Genomic DNA, 25750 nt, shown 5'->3' with positions numbered 1-25750 from the left:
TGAGCGTGTAAGCGTATGTGTGTCTGTGTGTGAGTTTGTGTGTATGTGTGAGCGTGTGTACCAGTGAGTGTGTACGTCCACCCTGGATCCCACACTCCCACCCGTTTCCCTAGCGTAGCGGGTGGCCTCTTCCTGACAGTAGGTGCACGGTGGGGTGGGGGTTGACTCTCCCCACCAGGAGCATCTTTTGATCACTCTCCTCGCTTCCACCAACTCCAGCTCCTGCCTGCAGAGCATCCCAGCAAGGGTCCGGGCCCCCTGGGCAGGTGGTAGACTGGCTCCCACAGAGAGACTACAGATGCGACTGCACTGTGGAGACGCCAGGCTCTAGGGGGCAGCAGAGGGCCATTTTTCCTGGATGTCGGCCCTGGACGGGCAGCCGCAGCGGGGTCCACTCTGAGGGTCCAGGCGGGACAGGCGGGGCAGCAGCTCTGTTCTCCTGCCTACCCAAGATACTGCTGGGAACAGAGGCACCCCAGGGCTGCCCCTGGCTCCGAGGAGTGTGGGTCCCAGGGCCCATCTCCATCAGCAGCCGCACTTGCACCAGGGAACGGCTCAGGTCTGGGGGCCCCCAGAATCGGTCTCTGTCCACATAGAGTCTCGGGGCCAGGGACCCCAATGCCAGCCCTGCCACTCATTCCCGTGTGGCCTTGGGAGAGTGACTGCGCTGTCCGAGCCTCAGTTTCCCTAGCTATAAAGCAGGTTGGCAAGAGGATGCCACTTGAGGTGGTGCCAGGAGTACAGGCAGTGGCTGGTGCACAGCGCCTGCCATGGAGGTACTCAGCAAGCACCGCTCTGCGTCCTCCTGGGCCTCAGTTTCCCTGTTTGCATTAGACCAGGCTCCCTGCTTTCCAGCTCCAAAGACCTTTGTCACCAACATCCCACCCCACCTATTTTGAAGGACATTTAAACAGGACACACATCATTGTGAAGCTGCACTTGCTTCATCCCCCGTACTGTTCATCAAAGAACCAAGTGCCCAGGAAAGCTGCGTGCCAGGAGAGCGCCCAGGGTCCTAGGCATTCACCCTCCGGGTGCGACACGGAGGCATCGAACTCTCCTTTGCCCTTTTCTGTCATCTTGAATTTTCTGCAATGCTTGTAAATTTTTCTAGGTTTTGTTTTTGAATTTGCTACAATGAGCACCAGTTTATTCAACCATCAGAAAAATAAGCATGTTACAAATTAATTTAAAAAGACTAGAAGGAAATACAAAAACCTAACAGTTGTTACCATGGAGGACTGGGGGGGCTTTGGAGAGATATTTATACTCTTGATATTTTGCGTGTGTTTTCCAAATGTTCTACAATGAACATTCATTATTTTTAACGCCAGAAGAAAATATAACACTTGTTCTAAAGCAAAAAAAGCAAGCCTGGGAGGCTAGGAGGAAATTTCTATCTGTGTTTGTGTGAGTATTTATATCTGTAGCTGTCCACGCACACACAGGATTTATTTTTGGTTGTGTAATTATAAGTAATAGTGTTTTTAACTTTCTGTTTTTCATAAGATCCCAAATTAACTAAATCAATATAATTACAGGCTTAAAAAATGTATTGCCACCCACGGGAATGAATACATTTTATACCAAGGCCAGTAACCACACACGCTCCCCCGATGTGTGAAACGACGTCTCCTTCTGCTCTGTGGAGACCCTGATACCCGCTACACCCTACTCTATTCTCCTCCGTGTCTCTTTCACTGGTAAATGCTGGTCTGGACCCAGGAAGTAGATGTCCAACCCCCTGCTGCCTCCTACAGTCTGGACAGGCTGGCTGATGGCGATGCCCTGAGCCACTTCTAGGCAGAGGAGACACCCTTCACCATGCCCTCTGCGTGCCCAGTTGGAGCCGCCCCTGCTCGACAGTCCTGGGAGCCCGCTGGGAGGTGCTCACTCACCTGCTCCTGCCGCACCACAAACAGCACGTCCTCTCCAGGCCGCACGGCCACTGCCTCGCCTTGGATGCTGACCTGCAGGCCCCGGGGCGGCATGAGGGGGCACTGCAGCTGCGCCGGACTCTGCTGCAGGTCCACCCCACCCTCACACACGTTGGACACCACTTTCCGGTACCTGGATTGACAAGAGAGGGTCAGGGTCCACTTCAGACAGGTGGCGAAGGATGGGGCCCCATAATCTGGGGAGGGACGTGCTTGCCACCCACAGGTGGCGTTTGGCTTCCCACCCGTAGGGCTCTACTTGCTGACTCCTAGCCACCTCCGGACTCCACCCGATTGCTGTTACAGCCCCGTTTCAGAGATGAGAACACTGAGGCTCAGAGGAGGAGGGACTGATGGTGGCAGGATGTGCTTCGGAGGTGCTGGCATCTCCGTGGTCTGATCACATTACTCACAGTAATAGTAACGGCCCTGTTAGTGCTGCAGACGGGGTGTTTAAGCAGCCAGCTGGAATTTCATGGTTTTTCTGAGAAAGGTGGAGGACAGAGTGCCCGAGAGGGGCTGGGGTCCTGCCTCCACTCGCCACTGTTTCACAGTGTGGCCATAACCATGGGCACACACACCCCTCCTCCTGGGCTCCGTCTCCCTGTTCCCTTGAGAGACCTGGATTGGGCGATTCGTGACTCATCGCTGCATTCATGAGACATCTATTTACTGAGCATCTGTTATGGGCCAGGTACTGGGAATGGGGGTGTTTGCATGCAGCCCCTAGATGCTGTGCAGAGCAGACCCTGTAGTGGAGAGGCAGAGGCGGACCTGAGCCGATCACGTCAGAGTGAAACCATAGCTGTGATGGCGCTGGCTGGGGCACCCCTGGGGACCTAGTCCCTGACAAAGGGGCTTTCAGCTGAGACTGGGAGGGTGAGCAGGAGAAGAAAGAGCATCCCAGGCCATTGAAACAGCATGTGCAAAGGCACTAGAGGGGGTGCTGAACCTGGAGGGGGAGCAGGTGTGGCATGAGGCTGGAGAGGGGCCCTGGGCACCCCTAAAAGGGGTGGCCTCATCCAGCTTGCTACTTGTGAAGCTCCCTCAGGCTACACTATGAACCTGTGAAAGCGGCGTTGCTGACAAGGTGCTGGGGGTACCTGTCTCCCCAAGGCTGATCCCCCTCTTGCCCTCAGGGCCAAATTCTCCCAGATGGCTCTGCCGTTAAATAAGCATTCAGAAGTTGATCATGCACAAGCCCATTTGATTAGTGCTTTGAAAGAAAATACCCTTCTCTAAGGGCTACCCATCCATGGCACCTACAGTGTGCAGATGGTATGAGGTGAAATCCTTTGCCTTGATCAAGGTCCTGGCCCTGACACTTCAGACAAGAGTCCCTGTTGTCAAGCCCTGGTGGATGTGCAACCACTGCAGCTTCATGATACCTGGGTGCATGGGTAGACAGATGGAAGGATGGGGATGATGACGATATAGAAAGAATGAATGAGAGCAGATGGTTAGACATAGCCATTATGGATGGATGGGTGGGTGAATAGGGGATGAATTGATGGGTAGATAGAGGGATAGGTGGATGGATGGATGGATGGATTGATGGATGGTGAGTGAATGAATAGATAGATGGCAGATGGATGATGGATGGCAGATGGATGAACGGGATGATGGATGGATGGGTGGGAATAGGGGATGAATGATGGGTAGATAGAGGGATAGGTGGATGGATGGATGGATGGATTGATGGATGGTGAGTGAATGAATAGATAGATGGCAGATGGATAGATGGATGGGTAGATGGATGAATGGATGATGGATGGATGGGTGGGTGAATAGGGGATGAATTGATGGGTAGATAGAGGGATAGGTGAATGGATGGATGGATGGATTGATGGATGGTGAATGAATAGATGGATGGTGGATGGATAGATGAATGGATGGATGGGTACATGGATGGATAGAGGGGTGCATGGGCAGTAGTTGAATGCCTGGGAGAATGGAAGGATGAATGGAAAGATGGATGGATGAATGAATGGATGGATGAATGAATGGATGGATGAATGAATGGATGAATGAACAGATGATGGCTAACTGGATGATGGGTGGATAAATGGGTAGATGGGGGATGAATGAGTGATGCATGGACGGGTGGGTGGACGGCAGCAGATATGCTGGTGAGGCCAAAGCCTGCAATTTCTGGTCCTACCTCCTGTTTCCTCATGTTCCCTGAGGGGAAGTAATGGGGATTTTCTGACAAGTCCATGGGCTTTTCTCTTCCTCTCTGAAAATGTTCTCAAAGAGAAATGGGGAAATTGGGACTTCTGGATGGAGCATGTTTGGGACCTCCTAAAGATGAAGGCTCACAGCTCTTATGTACCTAACATTTTACATGAACTGAATCCTTCATAGCAATATGCCCAGCCTCTGGTGGAGGAAAAGTATCGTAACTGCTTGCATTTGGTGATGCTGTCCCTTCATGCACAGCTTGTACTCAGCATACCACAGACTGAAGGAATACCTACTGTGTGTTGTGGAGCTTACAGTTCAGCAAGGAGGACAATTAGGTGAGTGATGACAATAACTGGGATTTGTGCTGTGACAGAGGCAAGCTCGGGGTCAGGGGTGGGTGGTCAGGGAAGGCTTCCTGGAGGAAGTGCCATTTAAGCTGAGACCTGCAGGCAGCAGGAGCACCTCCAGCACCCAAGCCTTGGTGAATGGGGAGGGCCTGGTTTACTGGGCACTGGTAAATGGGGAAGGGTCCTAGCACTGCAGAGGCTCAGAAAGGCCAGGGGAAGACGTGCTGCAGCAGGTGTGAGCCACGGGTGCCTTGGACCTTTTCTGTCTATTGTTCTCTATCCAGAGCCAACTCAAGGCAGCTTTCTCCTGGCACTGGCCCACATGGGCTCAGATGGGAGAACCCTATGGGCTCCTTTGACCTGGGAGCTAAGGTCATTCACTCATGATGTCTGGTGACTCACATGAGCCCCGCGGCCAGGTTCTGTGCTGTGAGCGCGGGGCATCCTCAACTTTGACCTCTCTTTCCCTGACTCCACTTGGGAGCTGCAGGCACCAGCATGGTTTCGGGACTGCACCGCAGCTCTGCCCCCAGATTTAGGCAGGGAGAGGCCCGCACCCACACTCACCCAAGGCTGCTGGTGTAGGTCTGGCCCAGGGCACAGTCGTCAGGCGGGGACAATGGATTAAACCAGAAGTTGGCAGAGCACTTGTTGGTGTTGGACTCTGAGGAGGGGGAGCGCTCAAATCCGTAGTCGCTGGGAGGAGGGAAGAACAGTGGTAGGTGACAGGCACAGGTGGGAACGGGAGTCAGCCAGGGTTGGGGTGGAATCTGGGGGAGCTGGGAAGGGAACCTCATGCCAAGGGCCTGCTATGCACCCATCTGTGAGGACATGAAGGAGCACCCACAGCCCCATCCCAGAGGGCAACACAGGGTAACAAGGGAGGCAAAGGGATGGTGGAAACTCAGAGAAACCTGGAGGGCTGCCTGGAGGAGGTGAGCAAATCTCAAAGGATGGACAGAGACAGGTAGGGAAAGAGAGGGAGAGGCACTGCTGGCAGGGCCCAGCCTGAGCAGCACCAGTACAGGTGGAGGAGGCTGGAATGCCAGGGGGCAAGATGAGGAGGGGTGAGGTGGGTGGCAGGTGGGTGAGCTGTCAGCCAAATTGTCTTGTGGGCACTGGGCAGTCACAGGCAGCTTTTGAGAACAACAGGGATAGGTCGGGTGGCTTTCAGCAGAGTCCCTGGATGGAGAAGGGCCGGGGTGGGTGCAGCATGTCCCCAAAACGCCCCGACCTGTTCCTCACTTTCTCCTCCTGCCTGTGAGCAGCCACTGAGAGGGTTTAAAAATGCACCACAAATTCCTTAAAGCTCCTTCCTGGGGTGTGGGCTGGTGTTGGTGACTCGGTTCTAACAGATAGAACGAGGCAGATGTGCGGTGTGCGACTCTCACGCCAGGTTATAGAAGGTGCGAGGCTTCCTCCCTCACTCTGGGGGAAGCGGCCGCCATGCTGTGAGGATGCTCAAGCAGCACCTGAGGCCCCGCGGCCAGGAGCCCGTGGCTCACCACAGGAAGTCTGAGTCCCGGCACTCGCACACGCGGGACGTGAGCGCCGAGGTGAAGCTCCTCCCCTTGATGCACCAGGACGTGGACTTTCTCTTCCGGAAACTTCTCTGCTGGCCCATGATGCAGCGGTCGCCCTGCAGCAGGAACATCAGGGTGAGGAGCTGCCAGAGACGGGTCAACTGCTCTGCGTGGGCTTGTGCCGCTGAGCCTGCCAGAGCCTGAAGATGGCTGAGGGCTCAGGTTACAGATGGGGAAACTGAGACCCCGAATGAGGCGTGGCATGTCTGCGGTCAAGTTGGGGAAGCCTCCCTCTCATCCCAACCCACGGGCATTCACTGAGCCCCTCCTGTGTGCAGCCCTGGCTGGGCCCGAAGGGTCGCAGAGCTGCTGGAAGTACAGCCCCTTTGAGGTTCCCCTTGTCCCCTCAGGTGCTGTGCGGGAGCTGGGCCGAGCCACGGCCTTGAGGGCTCACAGCACACAGTGGGTCCTCAGGGGACAATCAGGACGGGACAGGCCCACCCCATCTCCCTACAACAGCTGCTGTGGCAGTAATAGGGGCAGGGCTGGTGAGGATGCCCGGTGGCCTATATTCAGGTTCCTAAACCTCCTCTTAGGCCCATCTGAGCACTTCCTTGTGAAATCCAGCTTCAGCAATGCACCCTGCTAAGGCAGTTTGGCAAGCACCGCCCACCCTCGATATCCAATCACCCTCCCTATCCGACAGGCTTCCTTATCCCCTGCTGCCCCCCAGGTGATGCCAAATCCTCTGATGCCTGCTGTTTCCTCTTAGTCACTTTCCACCCACTGACCTTGGCTCTGAACTCCCATTTGTCCACGCTGAATTCAAGTTGAGCCCAGTCTCTCCTTTGAGAGGGTCCCTGTACCCACCGTGATGGCCCTGAGTAAAGTCTTCCACCCCGCGCTTTAACAAGTGCCATTAAGTCATTTCTTCATCAGGGCCACCCACCCCCCAGCAGTTCCAGGCCCCCACACTCTGAAATCCCAGGCTTCCCCACCACACCGCCAGCAGCACAGCCTGATTGGAATTACAGAGGGGGCACTGATGGCCTTTATACTCAGCTTAGTGTCCATATTACACATTTGCTGTAGAAACAGTTGTGTGTCTCGATTACAGGGTGGCCTCGCCCCAGACCCCACTCCACACCCAGACCCCACTGTCGTGTATGGCACAGGCCTGTGTTACCTTCCTAAGATCTGAACATCCTGAACCCCAAGCACACTGAACTCCATGGGCTGGGGTAGAGCCTGTGGCCCCACACTCCCCGGGTGTGGCTGAGGACCCTCAGCCCAGGTAGCTCCATGACCAAGACGGGTCTAGAAAAGCCCACAGGAGGCCTGGATATCTAAAGGTGCTGGGGATCCCCGGAAGACTTATTGGAGGCGGGGAGGCGCCCTGCGGCCTTGCAGGCCTTGGACTTTGGCGGGCAGAATGGGCCTGCACTTGCAGTGTGCACCCCACCTGCCTGATCCCAGCCTCATCCCGGCCCACCTGCAGGTTGGAGAGGTCCCAGGAGCTGTAGTCCTCCTCGCCACACTGCCTGGAGAATGAGGGCCGGAAGTCCACCTTGACCAGCTCCCAGTCGGAGCGGAAGCTGATGTGGCCAAAGACCCTGTGGTGGGAACAGGGGGGAAGGGAGAGAAAACCACCTTCATTAGGCCTCGTCTACTGTGCAAATCATGTCCCCTCTGGACTCTGTTCCTGCCTGTACCATGAGCACAGAGACCCCTCTCCTGCCCTTGCTGGGGATCAGAGCGAAGCTGCCCCGGGCACTGAGCCTGGCCCTGCACAGGTACTCCGGTGGGCTTTGGCGCGAATATTCCCACAACTACCACATGTGATCTATGACTTGTCAGCTGCACTGCCTGAGTCGCTGCGGTTGACCTACCATGGCCCATGTTGATGGACAGGGAAGGAGGTCCAGGTCCACAGCAGGGTTGGGAGCCCTTCCACAGCCCCCACACTGGTCCTTGCATTATGTTTTGTGGAATGATCTGTGGTCAGGTGGCTGCATCTGAGGCTGTCTGGCTTCTCCCTGGTTTTCCCCCAGCCTGACCGTGTGAGAGTTCCGTGCTGCAGAAACCCAGCTTTCCATCACTGGGCCACAGGGCATTTGCTCCCTAGTACAGGTGGCGACTCAGAGAAATAACGAGTCAGCAGGCCCAGCTCAGAGCCCACAGGATGAGCAAGGTTGGCCCGTTACAGCCTAGGTGGGTGGGGGAAGTGGCGGAAGAGAGAATAGGGAGGCTGGCCACTTAGGGCACACCCATGTGTGCTGGAAGCTATGCATGCACAGCCTGGTAGGTCAGGTCCACCTGTGTTTTACAGAATAGAAAGCCGAGGCACAGGGAGGTTGAGTAACTTGCCCAAGGTCACACAGCTTGTTTGTGCTGTTCCTTCTCCCTCCTTGCAGTCAGCAGTCATTGCTGTGTGCCCATCACTCAGAATGGCACTCAGATGCCCCACTTTCTCCCTCTCTGAGAGGGCTGCTGCCTGAGTGCCTTCCACTCCATCCCTCAGTACCACACACTTAGGCTCCAAAGACCACCTAGAAGGTGGGCCCAGCCTGCTCTTCCCTGGGCCTTCTCCAGTCCAGCTTGTGGTGCTCTGGCCATGTTACCAGAGGCCAAGCATCTGGGTGGGGGAGGTGATGCACGCTGCTCCAGTCTGGTCCCCGTCTGAGCACCCCCAACTGGGGCTGGATACTTGGGGGTGGCCCATCATGAGCTGAAAGGACAATCCTATTCTAGGGCGGTGTTGAGAAAGGTTTTGTAGGGTATTTCTGAGGACATGACAGCTGGGTCTGAGTGTCTGAGGCTGATATCTGAAGATTCGGCTCCACGGGGCACCTCTGAGCCAGGCGAGCCTGCGGCGGTCCATGCTTGAATTACATCTGTGACCTCACGTTTGCCTCCACTCTCCGGAACAGTCCCAAGAGGCAGACACTATCGTCTTTGTTTGATGAAACCCTAAGCCTCTGCAGGCTGAGCATGGGGCCTCCCTCTGTCTGCCTGGACCTTCCCCCAGGGACCCTGCCTCCCTGTGCTCCCATAAGGCCCGCTCATTGAGGGAGCAGCCAGGCCGGTTCCATCCCGCATTCCTGCCACGTTGCTGCCAGGCCTTCATTCCAGCCGGGCCCCTGGTTCTGGGCTCACAATCCCATCTGCTTTCTTCTCTGCGCATGGGGGTCAGGAGCCCCAGGCCGTTCTTTCTCAGAGGAGTGGGGAAATGGGGCTTGAGGTCTCGGCCTGAGACCCCTCCTAGCTGCTAGTGGCAACACCCACCAAGGACAGGGGAAGGTCCCCAGGTACGGCTGTGACTCTGCCGCGTCTGCCCGCTTCTGCAGGCGCTGTTTCCAACAGAGGAATCTTGTGGGCCTGCATGGTGGCCCTGGCTGTGAGAGGTCTTGGCTCCAGGGCACCTGTGATTGGGATGAGGGTCTCACTTGCCGTCTGTCTCCTGATGGATGCCACTTGGACGGCCTCAACACTGGAGAGCTCCAACTCAACACACTGGGATCTTCCTTCAGCATCGCTGTCCAGACAGCGCCTGGTGCACTGTTCTTTTCAACAGCATCTGAGGGTCTTCTCTCACTTAAGAAATGCCTTTTTAGGGGAAACTTCTGGATCCCTGAGAGCATCCTCACTCTCTCCTGTGACCTGTGGTATCATGAAAGGCACGGCAGCAGCAGCCACTGGTGTATACGGAGCACCCACTGCAGGCCAGGCCCAGGTGCGACCTTGTATTCCCCCATTTCCTCCTTGCCAAAGCCCCCTTTCACAGACAAGGAAACTGAGGCTGAGGCAAGGGACTTGCCTAGGGCAGCACAGCTTCAGGCCACCTCCTGGAGGGGCTGGCGTTGGAACCCGGCCTGGCAGCTCCGGAGCTGTGAGGCCCTGCACAGAAACATGGCACTGGGGCTCCGTTGGTCGCAGAGACCCCCGGGAGGCCTCAGTCTCCCCGCTGTTCTGAGCTGGGGCAGAGCAGAGAGGCTGGTTTGGTTGATTAATTAACCCCCTCCATGTCCCTGAAGCCCTGCCTTTTATGAAACCTAAACCCTCAGCTGATACTACGAGAAATAGCTGCCATCTAGTTAATTCTGGGTCTTAGGAAAGACGTGCCGAAGGGGCCTAGATATTACTTTGCGGGTAATGAGGAAAAATGGGCCATGCTGTGAGGGTGGAGCCATGCAGCCGGGGAGCCCCCACTCCACCTCTCGCCCAAGCCCAGGACCTGGGGACCCCTCCCTGCTCTGAGGCTGCACTGTGGGGAAAGGGAGGTAGATGAAAGTGACTGGTGCCAGGAAAGTGTCCCAAAAAGTGCCTCTGGCTAGGTTAGAGGTGTCCTTTGGGCAGATTTAGACAAAACAGTTATCCGGGAAGGACAGGGTGGCCGAAAGCTGAGCCTGTGGCTGTGGGACACTCCAGCAGGGCGGCTCCCGCACAGACCCCTGCAGCGGGACTTTGATTCTGATCTGCCGGCGTGCTCCCTCTCCTGCAGTTTCAATTATTTGTATGCCACTGGGATTGGGCAGCTGTCTGAAGATGGCAGCACTGTGAACCAGGGGGGCTGGAGGAACTGTTCTGATGCTTTAAAAATAACTTAAAAGGTTATGGCACCTGGCTGTGAATTCTGCCATTATCCTTCTGGGATAAAATGCCCCACCTGTGGCGGTGGGGGATGAAGGCTGGGTCATCTCTGGGGCCTAATCAATGCTCATGACAGCTGGGGTAAAGGGCTTGGTACCCTGCAGAGATAGGCTCGTTCAAGGCTCCCGGATGGACAGCGCTCCTATCTCTCGGCCGCGCAAGCTGAGGCCTGGAGAAGGTGCTTAACCTCTGTGTAAGGAGTAAGGGCCGCCCTCACCCCTGCACTGCTGCCCCCCCACTGCTCTGTGGGTTCTGGCCACATGCACACAAAGTGTCCAAACCACAAACAGAGTGCAGGCAGCATGCATGGTGGCCGGACTCCCTTCCTCCCTCGCTCCTCCTCCCCGTAAAGGCCACAGGAGGTCCTGCAGCTGTAGGAAAAGGTAGGACCATCCTGTTCTGTCCCAGACCATGGCCTCCAGGGGCATGAAGGTGGGCAAAAGTCATGAAGGATTTTATGCGTCCAGGGCCCGGCCGGAGCAGGAATTAACTGTGCAGGGAAAGCTGCACACATCCGGACCCTGAGAGAATAGGAAGGGTCATTATCCCCACCCAATTTTTACAGGACAGGCTCCCAGGGTCCCCACCCTCCCACCACTCCCTCAGGGATGAATTCTTTGAGACATGTTGGCACCTCCAAAAATGGAATAAATCAGTCTGTCTAGATTTCTTATGAGAATGGCCTGAGGTCATGTATGAAAACAGCCCGTAGCACGCAGTGGGGCGCTTGCTAAAGTTGCATTGCAGCCCCTGTCGCAGGAGGCCATATTGGTAAAGACGGAGGGAGGACTTGGGGCAGAGGGTCCAGGAAGGGGAGGACGCCCCCTAGACTGTGGGAGGGGAAGGGGCTCACTGTTCTCCCGGGGTGCTGAAGGACAAGACCAGCCAGGAGCGCCATCGCATGCCATTGAAAACACACGAATGCACGATCAAAGGTCGGCCGGCCGGCGGGACCCACCTGCGGCGGGTACTGGATATTCAGGGAGACCCATGAAAGGGACCCTCGCCTTCTTGGGAATAATGCTCCACTTCGCCCAGGACCCCAGGTGGGAAGCAGAGCTGTCCAAGCATCCCCTCAATCCCACCACAGTGCACGGCCTGGGAAGGCCAGCCGGGATCTCTGTCTGCTGGGGAGCGGGCGGAAGCCAAGCCTCTATACTAGAATCAGAGTCTAAGCAGGTGATTTCTTGCTCATCACCCAGGAAGCGAGAAGGCCCCAAGCATCACTGGTGAGCATCAGTTGAGGGCTCATTTGCGGCGACCTCATGGGGTTTAAGTCCCCACGTTACAGACAAGGAAGCCAAGGTCTCTGGAAGGGAAATATCATTTTCCGGGCACAGACGTTCTGCTTCCCTGAATCCTCCTGACACCTCAAGCCGACTCATTTCCCTATTTCAGGGCTGCAGAAACCGAGGTGCAGCGTGTGCGGTCCATTGTCCAGGGACAACGGCCTGGAGAGAAGCATCCTGATTTGGCACATAGTAGGTGTTCGATAAATGCATGTTGGATGAAGGCAGAGCAGAGGAGCATCCTTGAAGGGGGTCCCATCTCTGCTCTGCCCGGACGGGACAGGCTGCTGCCCACAGAGCTGCCCAGCAGAGCCTGAGTTGGACTAGGCCACAGTTGTTTCCTCCTGCAGCAAGGGCCAAGGTACCGCTCCTCTCCGAGCCTCAGTTTAATTGTTAAGCAGCAGAGTTGGGTGAGGGTGGGTGGGTGTGATGGGTGGTGGGCAGGAAGAAAGCAGCAGGGGTCAGTGGTGGTGTCTTCCAAGGCTATGCTCCCAGTCCCAGCCACAGCAGCCAGGGGAGCTCAGGGGCGGCGTCTGCCCAAACTCCCTGACAAACGAGGGGACATGCTGGCCCTGCAGAGTCAAACCTCAACCCTGCCCGGGCAGAGCCCAGCCTTATCCCTGCCCAGGCAGAGCCCAGCCTCATCCCTGCCCAGGAGGAGCTCAGCCTCATCCATGTCCAGGCAGAGCCCAGCCTCATCCCTGTCCAGGAGGAGCTCAGCCTCATCTCTGTCCAGGCAGAACACAGCCTCATCCCTGCCCGGACGGAGGCCAGCCTCATCCCTGCCCGGGCGGAGCCCAGCCTCATCCCTGTCCGGGCTGAGGCCAGCCTGGGCAGGGTGGGCAGCATTGTCCCAGCTGGGCAGTTTCTTTCCAAAACCAGGCCTGCTCCCCACAGCCTGGAGCTGTCCTCCCATGGCCTCCTGGGAGCTGTGCCTGCCGGGGAGGGTGGGGCACACGGAGGGAGATACAGGCTGGGGTCAGGCACTCTTGGGGGCTTAACCATGTGGGCCCCTCTGGGGCATTCAGGGGGCCAGTGGAAGAGCCAGTCAGGGTCGAGGGCGTGAAGGGCCATGGCCAGCTGGAAGGGAAAACTCAGGGTGTGAACTGGTGAATGAGCCAGGCCAGCACTTTCTGCTGAAGCCAGCCAGAGTCAGTCCCAGACCATAGATCCACACCTGCCACAGAGCACATGCCTACTCCAGCCAAGTGGGCAAGGGTGAGGGGCACAGTGCCTGGCTCTTCTGTGGGAAATGGGTAGGGCGGGGCCTGCCGGCTCTAGAAGGGACAGAGCAGAGGACAAGGTGTACAAAGTCCAGGTGTCCAATCTCCCTGTGCCTGGGCCTCGAGGTGGAGGAGCTGTGTGGCCTGTCGCGGCAGCTTCGTGGGGTTACTGTGGCAAATTACCATGAACTCTGCTGGCTTCAGTCATCACTCACGTGCTCTCCCACACTGAAGCATTGTGCACGTGCTCTCTTAGCGCGCTGGAGGCCAGAAGACTGAAATCCAGGAGTTGGCAGGGCTGAGCTCCCTCCAGAGGCTCTAGAGGACGAGGCCGCCTGCCCCTTCCAGCTCCTGGGGGCCCCGGGTGTTCCTGGGCTTGCAGCTGCACGGCTCTACTCCATGCCTCCTCCCTCCCCAGCCTCCTCCCCACAGGCCTCCTCCCCCCCCCAGGCCTCCTCCCTCCCCAGCCTCCTCCCCCGGGCCTGTGTCTCTGTGTCCTCTTATAAGGACGGTCATTGGATCAGGGGCTGCCCTACTCCCTGGCCTCATCTTGGCTTGATTACACTGACAATGACCCTATTTCCAAATAAGGTCCCATCCATGGTTCCGGGGAAACGTGAATTTGGGACACACTATCCAGATATCTCAGGCATCGCCATGAGAGGCGGGAAGAGGGTGCGGGGGCCTCGCCGTGCGCGGTGCGGATCGCCATGAGAGGCGGGAAGAGGGCGCAGGGGCCTCGCCGTACATGGCGCAGGGTCGCCATGAAAGGCGGGAAGAGGGCACGGTGGCCTTGCCATGCGTGGCGCGGGGTCGCAGGAGCCGTTAGACACGCAGGCCTCGCCCAACCCGTGAATTAGCTGGGCTGTCACAGGGGCCCATGTTCGAAGGCGCCCAGAGGGGCCTTCACTTCACTGGTTTCTGGGGATGGCCTTGTCCCCCACTGTGGCTGCAGCGGTGCAGTCAAACCCTGCATGTCCCTGCTGTCCCCGCTCTCCTCCGCATCTCTGCTCCTGGGCCAGGGAGGCTCTGAACGACAGAGGCTCCTGAGGCCCCTTTGCCCCTCATGGTGCCTTGTTTGGCCCAAGCTGGGGCTGAGCAGAAGGAAGCCGGGCAGGGCCAGTGCTGCAGCCTCAGCCCCCCGAATGGGTGACAAGCGGGTCACAGCCAGTTCTGCCCTATGATGACCTGTCTGGGTGTCAGGCCCTAAGCCCTAAGACCTTCATGCCGTATGGCTGAGAAAGGTGCCAGTAGATAGTAATACTCATGATATCATCACCGGCTCGAGAGGTGCTGTGGCCGTGGTGGAGCTGGCCTGGAGCCTGGGTCCTGCCCTCACCAGGCAGGGGACCTGGGGCAGGTGGCAGATGTCCCTGATTCCCAGGTGGCTGCGGAGGTGAAGGACACAGCGGACCCAGGGAGGCCCAGCATGGCCTACCTGGGGGAGGGCTTTGCCCCGCCGCCCAGCGATTGCTCCCCGGTCCCGGCACTCACGTCATGACCAGCGTCTCGTCCCCCGGCTCGCTTAGCAGTCCGTCCACAAACACCGAGGTGCTGGTGAAGTTGTGCGTGCTCCAGGTGAGGCCCTCGTCCACACTGAACCTGCCGGGAGAAGATCGTCAGCGTCTCCAGGGTGGGCTGGAAAGCTACGTGTGTCTGGGACTCTGCCCCGCGGGTCCTGCTGGAGGGCTGGGTGCTGCACCAGCCGCCTTGCCAGCACAGGTGGCATCACATCTGCTTATGTCACATCTGCTTATCCACATCGTGCTGCAAGTCCTGGGGGCATTTTCTGGGGACCACACAGACACTTTGCATCCCCTGAATGGCCCCGCCCATGGCCTGAGCCTGGCCTAGGGGTTGCCAGGCCCGTGGCAGGGCTGGTGTTGTAGTGCCACCATCTGGCAGTTGAGTAAGCTCTTTTTCAGACTACAGTGATACTGGCTTCCTGGCAGCTGCTCCGGCTGTGCCTTCTGGGTCCCGAGTTCCTGCCTGCCCTCCCTTCCCCATGAGGGCCTTCAGCTGCCAACCCTCTCACCTGGGCACATGCTGGCTTCCTTGTCTGGGTTACCTGGTGCCAATCCCTGCACTTTACTAATTCCTCACCTCCTCAGGGAAGACCCTCCGTGCTCCCCAGGCTGGGATGGGGCCTCCCTCTGTGCCTGTCTCCCGAGGGCAGGACAAAGTCCATCTCGATGACCATTCCGGAAGGGTTTTTGAGGTGTGCCCCAGCCCTGGTCTTTAGGATTTAGTGCTGTTGCCCTGTGATCTTGTGTCCCCGAGGGGAGGACATTCTGGGAAAGAGTCTGAGAGGGTTCCCAGGTGGAAAGAAAGAGCCCCAGCCGCCCCACAGCCTGCCCACCCCACAGCCTGCCCACGCCACAGCCTGCCCGCCCCACAGCCTGCCCGCGCCACAGCCTGCCCGCGCCACAGCCTGCCCGCGCCACAGCCTGCCCGCCCCACAGCCTGCCCGCCCCACAGCCTGCCCGCGCCACAGCCTGGGGGACCCTGGCAGAGGCCAGGGCCGGTCTGAGGGTTCCCTGCACGTCCCGGGCCATCCCCAAGCTTTCTCAGCCCACGAAGACTCAGCGCACCCTGGATGATTGAATGGCGGACAGCAACTTCTACCCTATCAACCTGAACAAGGAAACTGCAAATGAGCACGGCATGCAGCCCTCTCTATGTGAAAACCCAGGCACAAAGAGTGCAAGCAACATGAAGATGACAAAGAAACAGAAAAACATTTACGATACACAGCCTCAGTCAAAGCAAACCCCAATTTGATATGAAGACTCAGCTCAAGTGCCATTTCCTCCAGGAAGCCCTCCCTGATGCCAGGCTGAGTGGGGAGTGGCCTCTGGGCTCCAAACCCCTGACCTAATACTTACTGTGCTAATCTGTCATTGTCTCTTCCAGCCAAAGCTCCTCAAAGACAGGGCCGCTGTGAGCCTTCTGTACCCCACAGAGCTCAGCTCAGACCTTGGTGCCCAGGGAGTGTGTGTGGAATGAATAAGCGAACAAGTGAATGAATGACCGACCACCAGATCCCCAAGGGACAAAAGGCTGAGTGGCCTGGACAGGGCTCACCCGGGAGGGGATACCGGAGGTGGCCTTGCTTGTTGGCAGACAGCCTCAGGGTGGGGTCCCATTGTATACATGAGGACGCTGAGGCTCTGAGGGGTGGAGGGTACGCCAAGCCCTCACAGCTGGAAGGTGGCAGAGTAGGGGATGGCTCCAAAGTCACAGCAGGACACATGGGGCCTGCCCTGAATCTCCAGTGAACATGCACGTGTGGGCGGCCAGTACCTGTCTCAACATGCCCAGCAAGGGCACTGCCATCTCTGCCACATTGCTCTTGCCCCATACCGCCCCTCCTTGAAGGAGGTCCCCTTCGCCCTCCCACCCTCACCCATCTGTCTCCCAGGCCTGTGGCCCACAGCAGGACACAGGGAAGCCCAGGAGGGGACAGAGGACAGCCATCCCAGGCAGCCCCCACTAGGGCCAGCACGCTCATCCGTCTCAGTGTGCTCAGGGTCTCGGCGAGCCCTTGGGGACTATGGACATGTCCACCTGAGCCAGGCTCCTGGGCCCCCCAGGAAGGTGCAGCTGTGCAGAGCTTCCAGGGACACGCATGCAGCAACTTCGTGCCGTGTGGGGCGGGATAAGTAAGGAGGCTTGGCTGACCCCTTCCTAGCAGGTGCGGAGCCTAACAGGGCCGCACATAAACTGTCCCCTGGGGGGCTGAGCTGGGGACACCCTAGGTTCCAGGGGGACATTCAAGGGCAGCTGGGGAACAATCACGGGGACACTGGAAAGAGAAGCATCTGCCTCCATCTTTGCTCTGCCCCTCCATGTGGAGTCTCCCTTGGAGTTTGAATGCTGGGTTTTCCAGGAGCCAGCAGAAGGCCCTGGGGAGGACACGGACTGAGGCCCCACATCACAGGAACATGAACTCCAGCAGACCTGGGTGGGGGCCGGCAGACTACACCCTTGGCCCTGGTGTCCACCAGGTGTCCTGACCCCCATGCTCCTCAATCCCACCAGAACTTTCCAATGCTTCCGTGACCCTAGAGTCAAGCCCAAATCCTACCATGGCCTCAGGGCCCTGAAGGAGGGGCCCCTGCCCACGTTGCTTCCTTTCCCTGAACACACCCAGGCCCTCGGCACATGCCGTTACCCTCCCTGCAAAGCCCTTCCCCAGGCGTTTCCTCCTGGTTATCACAATCTGCTGGCATTTCCCACCATCCTAGGAATTCTCCAGGAAGCACTTTTGCCTTGGATAAAGAAGAGAGGCTCCTTACGAAAAATGATGGAGGGTGAGCAGCTGTGTCCCAAAACCTGCCCTTGCTCTTCCCGTCTCCCTCCCTCCCTCTTCTCTCCCCTCCCTTCCTCCCTCCCTCCTCTCGTTTTTTCTCTCTCCCTTCCCCCTTCTCTCCCTCTTCCCCTCTCCCTCCCCTCCTCCTTTCTCCTTCCTGTTTAGAGTTGGGGTCTGTCAGGTGAGGCCAAATGACACAGAAGGGTGGAGCCTCCAGGATCTCCCTGGTGGGGGTGCTGCTGCCCATCAAGGACTTGCAGGATCCAGGCAGCCACCTTGCGCCCGTGAGGCGTCCTGCACACAGGATCTCACTGAAGAGCAGCCAGGCTCACAGGTTATTTGCCCACTTTCCAGAGACACTGAGGCTCAGAGACACAGTGACTTGCCTGAGGCCACACAGCTGGTGACTGCCAGACACCAACCCCTGCCCCTTCCACGGGGACTTCCTCTGTGGGCATCTTGCCTCCACACAGGTGGGTACACACTCTCGTGAGTGGTGGGGTCGCAGGCTGGAGTGGGGACTCAGAGTTAACCTGGGGGCTCCCCAGATGTCCCCCGACACTCTGTGCTCCCTCTGGGGTTCACAGCCCTGTCTGCCCGAGGGTGGAGCGGGCAGGGGAGTTGCCATGCCCGGATCCTCTGTCCTGACGCTAGCTCAGGAAAGTGCTTGGAGAAGCACACTGCCTATGGCTACATTCATAGAAATTGTTTTCTGGACAAGAGTTGACAGCCTGTAGGTTTTACGGTGTCACAGGCACAGATTTTAGGGGACTAGGAAGAAGAACTTTCCACAATTCTCCTCCCCATTGATCTACCCATCCGACAGACCCATTGGTCTGGGTCCTTTCTGTTGGGGGTGCCAGCATAGATGCAGGCCTGGCCTCTAGGGATTCATAGCCTAGGGAGAGACCCCCAAGGAAGCAGACCGTCCCCACACAGTGACAGTGACTTGCCCATGGGGTACCAGCAACTAGAGAGGGGGCCCTGTCATCTTCACCCTTCAGGCCCTGCCACAGGACAAGGGGCTCAGCCATTGTTTTGTGGACAAATGACATCTTGTTTTAAGGAGAGTCCAGAGTTGAATCAGTGGGTAGCCCAGGGAGGGGTTCACAGGGCAAGTGGAGCTTGGGGAAACCTTCAGAGGCACAAGGGCATCACAAGCAGGAAACGGAGGGGCAAAGGCCTGGAGGTCAGGAGGGCAGCTGTGTCCAGGGAGCAGGAAGCATGTGGCTGGGGCGGGAGCCCTGGGGGCACACGGAGAGGCCCCAGGACAGATAGGCAGCTTGGAGGCCGGTGTGACACCCAAGGCTTGATCGGGGAGTGACAAGAGCACATTCCCTTTCAGAAGATTCCTTGGTTGCTGGGGGAGACGGACCAGAGGGGCAGGGGCTCGTTAGAGGCTCCCACAATGATTTAGGAGGAAAATGAATTCCCAAGCAACGGGCTCCCCTCCAGGAAGGAGGAAAATCCGAGGAGAAGCGAGGCTCCCTCACTAGGACAGCAGTGGAGGTGGCGGAGGCAGGTGGCGGAGACCACGCTGGGTCCTGTGAGGCTGGAGGAGAGGGGCCTCGTGGATGAGCGCACCCGCCATGCCTGAGCATGATTCCCCACCCTTCGAAGGTGTGGCTGTAGCCCCCTTCCCTGGCTCCACTGGGAGCCTAATCGGCTGCTTTGGGGTTCCCCTGAGGGAGATGGGGTTGCTGAATAGCAGGGCGTGGTGCAGTGAGAGAACAGTGGGCTTCCCAGAGCCTGACAGTCCTCGAGTGCAGTTTCCCTTTGGTACCGAGCTGGCCCCCTGAGCTGGTGCACGCCAGGGCTCTGCACTGGGACACCCGGATGCCTGCCCAGCCACCCTCCTCTCCAAGCATGGGCAGGTAGGTGTTGCTGCATCCACCCCCAGGGAGACGAACAGAGTGCCTCCCGGCCATCCTGGGAATGACATCTGCTCTCATTAGCTTGGGGCTCTGGGAAAAGGTGGCTCCAGGGTTTTCCAGAACCCACCACCAGGCTGCAGGGTCTTCAGACATCCATCGCTGTGGTTTCCTGCGCCCTGAGCAAGCAGCAGGGCCGGGTGGGGAGAGCAGAGTCCCTGTCTCCACTTCACCCTTTCCCTGCCTCCCCCACACACTGGGTTTCAGCCAAGGGCTCTGTAACGTTTTCTGGCTTTAAACAAAACACCCTAGGAAACTCATGTTTTTGAAAGGTGATGTCGATTAAACCAGATGCACTCTGGCATTCCACATTCGTATTCTGAGTTCTCTCTCAGATGCATCTCACTGCATCCCTGACAACCTGGGCACGAGAGGAAGCCATGGAGACCGCCCTGGGCTCACCACCCTGCCCTCTCTGCCTCTGTCCCACTCTGTCCCTGCCTGGGCATTCTTCCTCCCCAGCCCACCCTAATAAACTAAAAAAAAAATACCCACAGGAGCATCCCTCCCTCCCCTGCCACATGCATGCATAGGCCTGCCCCCTTGGGCTCCTGTCCCCCACCGCCAGCCAGGCGAATCCCTCTCCTTCCCTGCACCCCGCCGTCCTTCGGGAGGCACCAAGCACAGACCTGGCCAGGCCTCAGCTCAGCACTTTCCTAGATGCTCTCCCATTTAATTCTGATATTCCCAAGTTTGAAATCTAAGCAAATTGCTCAGCAAAAGTGACGGCTACGACTATCTTGCAATCCGTTTCTATGAAATTAGAAAACCTTCTATTTCACCCTGTCTATTGAATCTCATACGGGGGAACCTTCTCTAACAAATAGACAGACGTGACCTTTAAGAAGCTTCAGACATGTTTCACTAGTTTTAGTGAAATAGAAATATTAAAATACAATAAATCACCTTTGCCCTTTTGAAAATTCCATGTTTCTTGCATATTTTTAAAAAACGTCAAGGCCTTCAACCCGGGCTGCAGGTGAAGACTGCACTTTGGGATTACCACGCGTGCCCAGAGCACTGCTGTGTGGGAGGGGGGCCGTGGCTGGGGTACTCGGGCATGTAAAACACTGACCTCAAACAGAACGTCTTGTCTGGAAGGAGAGAGTCATATGTAAGTTTGATTGATTTCCCCAGTATGTAAAGCAGACACTGCCACTCCATGAGGTTGGCAGGCCAACTTCAGCCAGAAAGACCATGTTCCGCCTCCCAGAAAGAAACAACCAGTGTACAATGAGGCAGGGCCCCCTCCTGGGGTGGGGAGCTCAGGCTTGGATCCTAGAGCTGCCTGGACCACACAGGACACGTGGCACCGGCTGACATCCCTCCCTCAGCCTTGCTGTCTCTACACTCTGAGGGCCACCAGCACCATCGCCTCTAGTCTGCGAATCTGAGGTCTGCGCAGAGCTGCACAGAGCACAGAAGGACCTTGCCCAGGCTGTCCTGTGCTGGTGGGAGTGGCTGCGTCCTGCGTAGTGTGCACTTCCTCTCCACTCCTCACTTCCTCTCTTCTCGGGACCTGGGATAGCCTCCAGACACCCCAACCCAGACTCATGATGACCCCCACAACCTGTTCCTCCCCCCGTATTCTCTTCCACTGCTGTGTCCACAGCCCCTGCCAGGAACCTGGAGTCCCCCGTACTCCCCTCCTGGCCTCTCTCTGGGCTCCCGAAAGAGCCCAAGTCAAGCCTCAGAAGCGCCATGTGGCTTCCTGGCCGGGACTTCCTCCCTGTTCTGTTCCCTGGCATTTATCCCCGTTTCTCAGATGTTCACAGTGACATGTCCAAATGTGTGGAGCTGTTTCTCGCATCTGTCACTCCCCATCAGTGACCATGGGAAGAGCAGCTGGGTGGTCCGAGCCATCTGCCTGGACTTGCTTTTCAAATGCAGCAGATGCACATCTGCTAACGTGAGCCCTGGCTCCAGCCACTTGGGCTGCAAGATGGAAGACATGGCTCAGAGCTTCTCCCACGGAGCCTCTGGAATGGATGGGATGACAGAAGTGTCTACGGAGGGTCCCGGCTGGATGGGGTGGGGGTGCCGGGCACCTCCCGGCCAGCTTACCTGCCGCCAGGTGTGACCGCAGTCTGACGTGATGTACATTTCTTCTTTATATTCCACCAGCTGCGAGCCCAGGTTACCTGGTCCAAAAGAAAAGGGGCAGCGCCACCCTTAGGATTGTCCAGCTTTTCCCTCTTTAACAAGTCTGAGCCTGGAAAAATCCTCAAGCAACAGTGGCCTGTGCCCTGGGTCTCCATCTCCCACATAGACCTGCTGTGGCTGCTGGGCTGGGGCCCTGGGTCTGGTTCTCCGCAGTGAAGGGTCAGCCCTGCCCAAAGACAGCCACATGAGGGGACTCCAGCAGGGGCCCAGGGCAGGCAGAGCTCGGGCACCTCAGAGAATCCACTGGTGTGGTCCACAAATAAGAAGCATGGAGTGTGGTTAGGGACGGGTTGGAGAGGACGTGGGCCGGGTGGGCCAATGTGGGCTCACGGGCAGCCCCTGTGGGGCTTGAAAGCAGGGCAGGACATGGCTGAGTTTGTGTTTAGAGACAGCTCCTAGGGACTGGGTGCAGGGGAGCCAGAGGCAGGAGAGAAGGCAGGTGGGCACACAGCAGGGTCTCACTAGCTGCTGGGTGGATATTTGGGAGGAAGGTGAGGTGGGCACCAAACCAACTGGGGGCACAGAATGTGGTTTGGGTTTACTGGAGCCACAGCACTGGGCTGATTGGGTCCATCTCCAGCCTTGATGTCCACTCAGAGGGGCTCAGACTTAATGCTGTGGGCAGTGTCAGAATGGGAAGAACTCATGCCCAGCATCCAAGCCAATCTCATGTTACAGATGAGGAAGGTGAACCCACATGAGGCTCCTATAGGAAGAACAATGGCCATGCATAACAGCACGAGCACCAGGAAAATCGTAGCAGCCTCTGGTGCTGCGTCCAGCCCACCCCAAACAGCATCCTGAAATGGTTCGAACAAACGGATTTCTGATGAGACAGATTTGGGGCTCCCACTGCACCCCATGGCTGTGGCAGAGAGAGGGGTCCAAACCTCCAGGATGATGGGGACCGTGATGATGGCATTGAAGCTGTTCTGGGGCCCCAGAACAGCTGAGTGACTTGTATATCACTTGCCCTTTGAAGCTTTATTTAGGTGGCACTTTCAGAAGTACTTTATCCAGGGTCAAGTTTAGAAGTCACTGGAAAATTCCAAAGGGGATGGATTGTCCTCAAATAGATGAATTAAAAGTGAGTTCTAAGAGTGGCAGGGTGTTTGTGTGCCTGTCTTCTCTGTTGAAATTCATTTACCTACCTACTCGTAAATCCACCCATCTACCGACTCATCCACCCACCTATTCATCCATCCATCCACCCATCTGCCCACCCGCCCACCCGCCCACAAACCCGCCCATCCGCTCACCCATTCACTCACCCATCCATCCGTCCACCCACCCACCCACCAATCCATCCACCCATCCATCCAACCATCCATCTATCCATCCATCCATCCATCCATCCATCCATCCATCCATCCATCCATCTATCCATGCATCTATCCACCCACCCACCCACCCACCCATCCACTCACCCATCCACTCACCCATCCATCTATCCACCCACCCACCCAACCACTCACCCATCTACCCACCCACCCATCCACCCATCCATCCATCCACCCACCCACTCACCCATCCATCCATCCGCCAACCCATCCATCTAACCATCCACCCATCCACTCATCCATCCATCTATTCATCCTCCCATCCATCTTTTATTAATCTATTATCCATCCAGTTGATCATCCCTCCATCCACCTATTCTCTCAGCTCCACCACTCACTCTCTCCTGCACGTATTCAATGGCGTTTGCTAAGTGTCTACTCTCTGCTCAGTCCTGTGCTGAGCTCTGGGGAGCCTGAGCTGAATGAGCTGTGGCCCTGCTCCCCGAGGGCTCTGAATCTAGCAGACGAGGGCAGCTGCGCAGGTGCACACAGAGCCAGGACAGTGGACCCGTGAGGAGAGCCTCAAGGAGAGACTCAGGCAGGAAAGAGCCTCCGAGTGGAGCCTGGAGACCTGAACATGGTTGGCCCAGGGAAAGGGGACCGGGTGTCCAAGGAAGAGGGAGCAGCCTGGGAAGAAACACGGACCTGGGCAGGTGCAAGACAGATAGGATGGATGAGGCAGAGGGGTAGGTGTGGAATCTGGGTACCGCTGGACCTGTCCCTTCTGTGCAGTGTGGTGCCTGGCAAACAAAAAGTGCTGAGCAATGGCTACTGAATGAATGAAGTGAGTGAGGTGAATGAATGAACAGAACAAGCAGCAGGGAGGAGAGAAAGAAGGGGTGCCTTTTATCTTTCTGCTATCCCAGACACCAGCAGCCGCTCCGGGACACACACATCACAGGCAGAGCCGGGCCAGGAGTGTTGCTGCGTCAGCACACTGCGCGGGCCAATTTGCAGTTTGTAATTTCAACTGTGCACACGTCTGTCTTTTAAGAAATGCTATCTGTTTTCCTTGCTCTACCAAAGCTGTCAGGCTGCCAGTCACCTAACAGTCTCGGGGGAAAGAAGGAGGGATTCACGGAACACATTGCAGGCTGTCAGAGTGGAAGGGCCTGCAGAAAGCTGAGGCTGACACCCTGATTTTGCGGATGGGAAACTGAGGTCCAGGGTGGTGGGAGGTGATGAGGGGAGAAGCTTCCCTGCTGCCTCCCTGCCTGGGTGTTCTGGTGTCTCCCTGGGCCTCCTCTCCCCAGGCCCAGGACCCCTGCCCTTCCTTGGTGCCAGCAGAGTCTGGTAGGAGTTAGTGCTCACTGAATGAAGGCATGCTTCCTCTCCATCCTTCCTCTACCCCTGCAGCCAGAAAATAGCAAGGCCACACACCAAAATTTACCCCACCCACACTTCATCAAGGAGGACTGCGGGGCAGTCCAAGAGACAGGGAGCACCGACGATCACCGAGACACAGCTGGGGCCCAAGTGAGTGGGCTGCCCCGTGGTCCTCCAGTTTCTGCTGATGCTCCCACCTTCAGAAGGGTCTGTTGAGCGTTCACAGGGCTGGTGGGGCTCAGGTCAGCTCCCAACCCCACTCAGGCCCCTCAGCCAGGCCAAGGGCTTCTCGCCCTCACATCTAGACATGTCCTGACATTGATGGGCCCTTGACTGGCCAAGTTGCCAAAAAAGGGACTGCACTGGGGAGGGCTGGGCCTGCAAATGGCTCTGAGACTCAGTTCCCTGAGCCAAGCCAGCAGCACAGAGCAGGCTGTGGGGCTCCCAGCTCCCAAACAGCCCCCTCAAGGTTTTCTTGGCTAAATGCTACCATCACCTCTGCCAGGGCTAGGGACAAAGAAGTGTTCACCGGCCTCTGCTCTGTGTCGGGTCCTGAGGACGTCTGGATGATCAGCTGGGACATAGACCAGTGACCAGGATGGGGCAAAGGGCAGTACAGGGAGCGGACTCCATAACCACCTGGGGCACCCATGGTATCTGAGGAGCAGGTGGGGGTTGGCACCCACTCTGCACTCTTTGGCTTTCTGGGGGAGGCACATGAGCTGGAGCAGGAACCCAGGGACCTGCCCTGGGCATGGAGAGCAGCCTCGGCAATGGGGGTGGTAGGAAGCAGCTGGCCACAGACCGTGCAGGGTCCGGGAACACTGGCTCGCTGGGAGCCCCGAAGGTGTGGAGCAGGAAACATTGATCTCATAGGGTATAACTCAGCGTGAGGATTCCTATCCTAGTCTATTGAAAGGAAGAAAGGATGAAGATGAGGAAGAAATGATGAAGATGAGGAAGAAACGGTGAAGATGAGGAAGAAAGGGTGAAGATGGGGAAGAACGGATGAAGATGACGTATCCTTCAGATGCCACTCAGTCCACCACAGGAGCACTCGGAAGGGAGCCAGCCCTTCAGTCCTGCGACATGCCCAGTCGGGAAGAACCCGCCACTAGCACCCTCGGCCACAGCTGGGTTGATTTCTGGGCTCAACATGGCTGATTCTCTACCGGGGGAGTTAGAAGTCAAGTTTCTGTCTTTGCTTCTCAAATCCATCCCCTTCTATTAATAGTTGGAGCCACAGCCCCACTTTCTGGGTCCCTCTGCAGTCTGATCTCTGCAGGCTGGACCTGAGGATGGTCCCCAGAAACTAGAATGCATCTCCTCGAGCTCGAGACCCCAGCGCGGCACTCCCCCACCTCCACCCTGCACACGCGGTGCCCTCTGCCTCAAGCGTCCTCTTCCCTGTGGGTCGGCTTGGCAGATGCCCATTTGTCCAGCAGCCTCAATCCAAACCCAAGGGCAGAATCGAGTGCCCATACCCTACGTCCCCCTGGACCATCTTGTAGGAACTTGGCATCAG

At 57.3% G+C, this 25750-nt stretch overlaps 1 protein-coding gene across 1 annotated transcript in view; it reads right to left on the bottom strand.

Moving 5' to 3' along the window:
• SORCS2 (sortilin related VPS10 domain containing receptor 2) overlaps positions 1-25750 on the bottom strand; it is a 549615-nt gene that overhangs the window by 22600 nt on the left and 501265 nt on the right. The window contains exons 12-18 of the mRNA XM_031664830.1: positions 21360-21537; positions 19249-19349; positions 14648-14768; positions 7484-7604; positions 5974-6107; positions 5036-5164; positions 1899-2070 (exon numbers count right to left, since the gene is read on the bottom strand). Of these exons, the coding sequence (XP_031520690.1) occupies positions 1899-2070; positions 5036-5164; positions 5974-6107; positions 7484-7604; positions 14648-14768; positions 19249-19349; positions 21360-21537 (956 nt within the window). The remainder of the gene's footprint in view (positions 1-1898; positions 2071-5035; positions 5165-5973; positions 6108-7483; positions 7605-14647; positions 14769-19248; positions 19350-21359; positions 21538-25750) is intronic.

This window comes from Papio anubis, chromosome 3 (assembly GCF_008728515.1).
Source record: "Papio anubis isolate 15944 chromosome 3, Panubis1.0, whole genome shotgun sequence".
NCBI classification, from domain to species: domain Eukaryota; kingdom Metazoa; phylum Chordata; class Mammalia; order Primates; family Cercopithecidae; genus Papio; species Papio anubis.
Note: the sequence above shows the minus strand (reverse complement) of the source record. Positions and strands in the feature narration are given on the sequence as shown.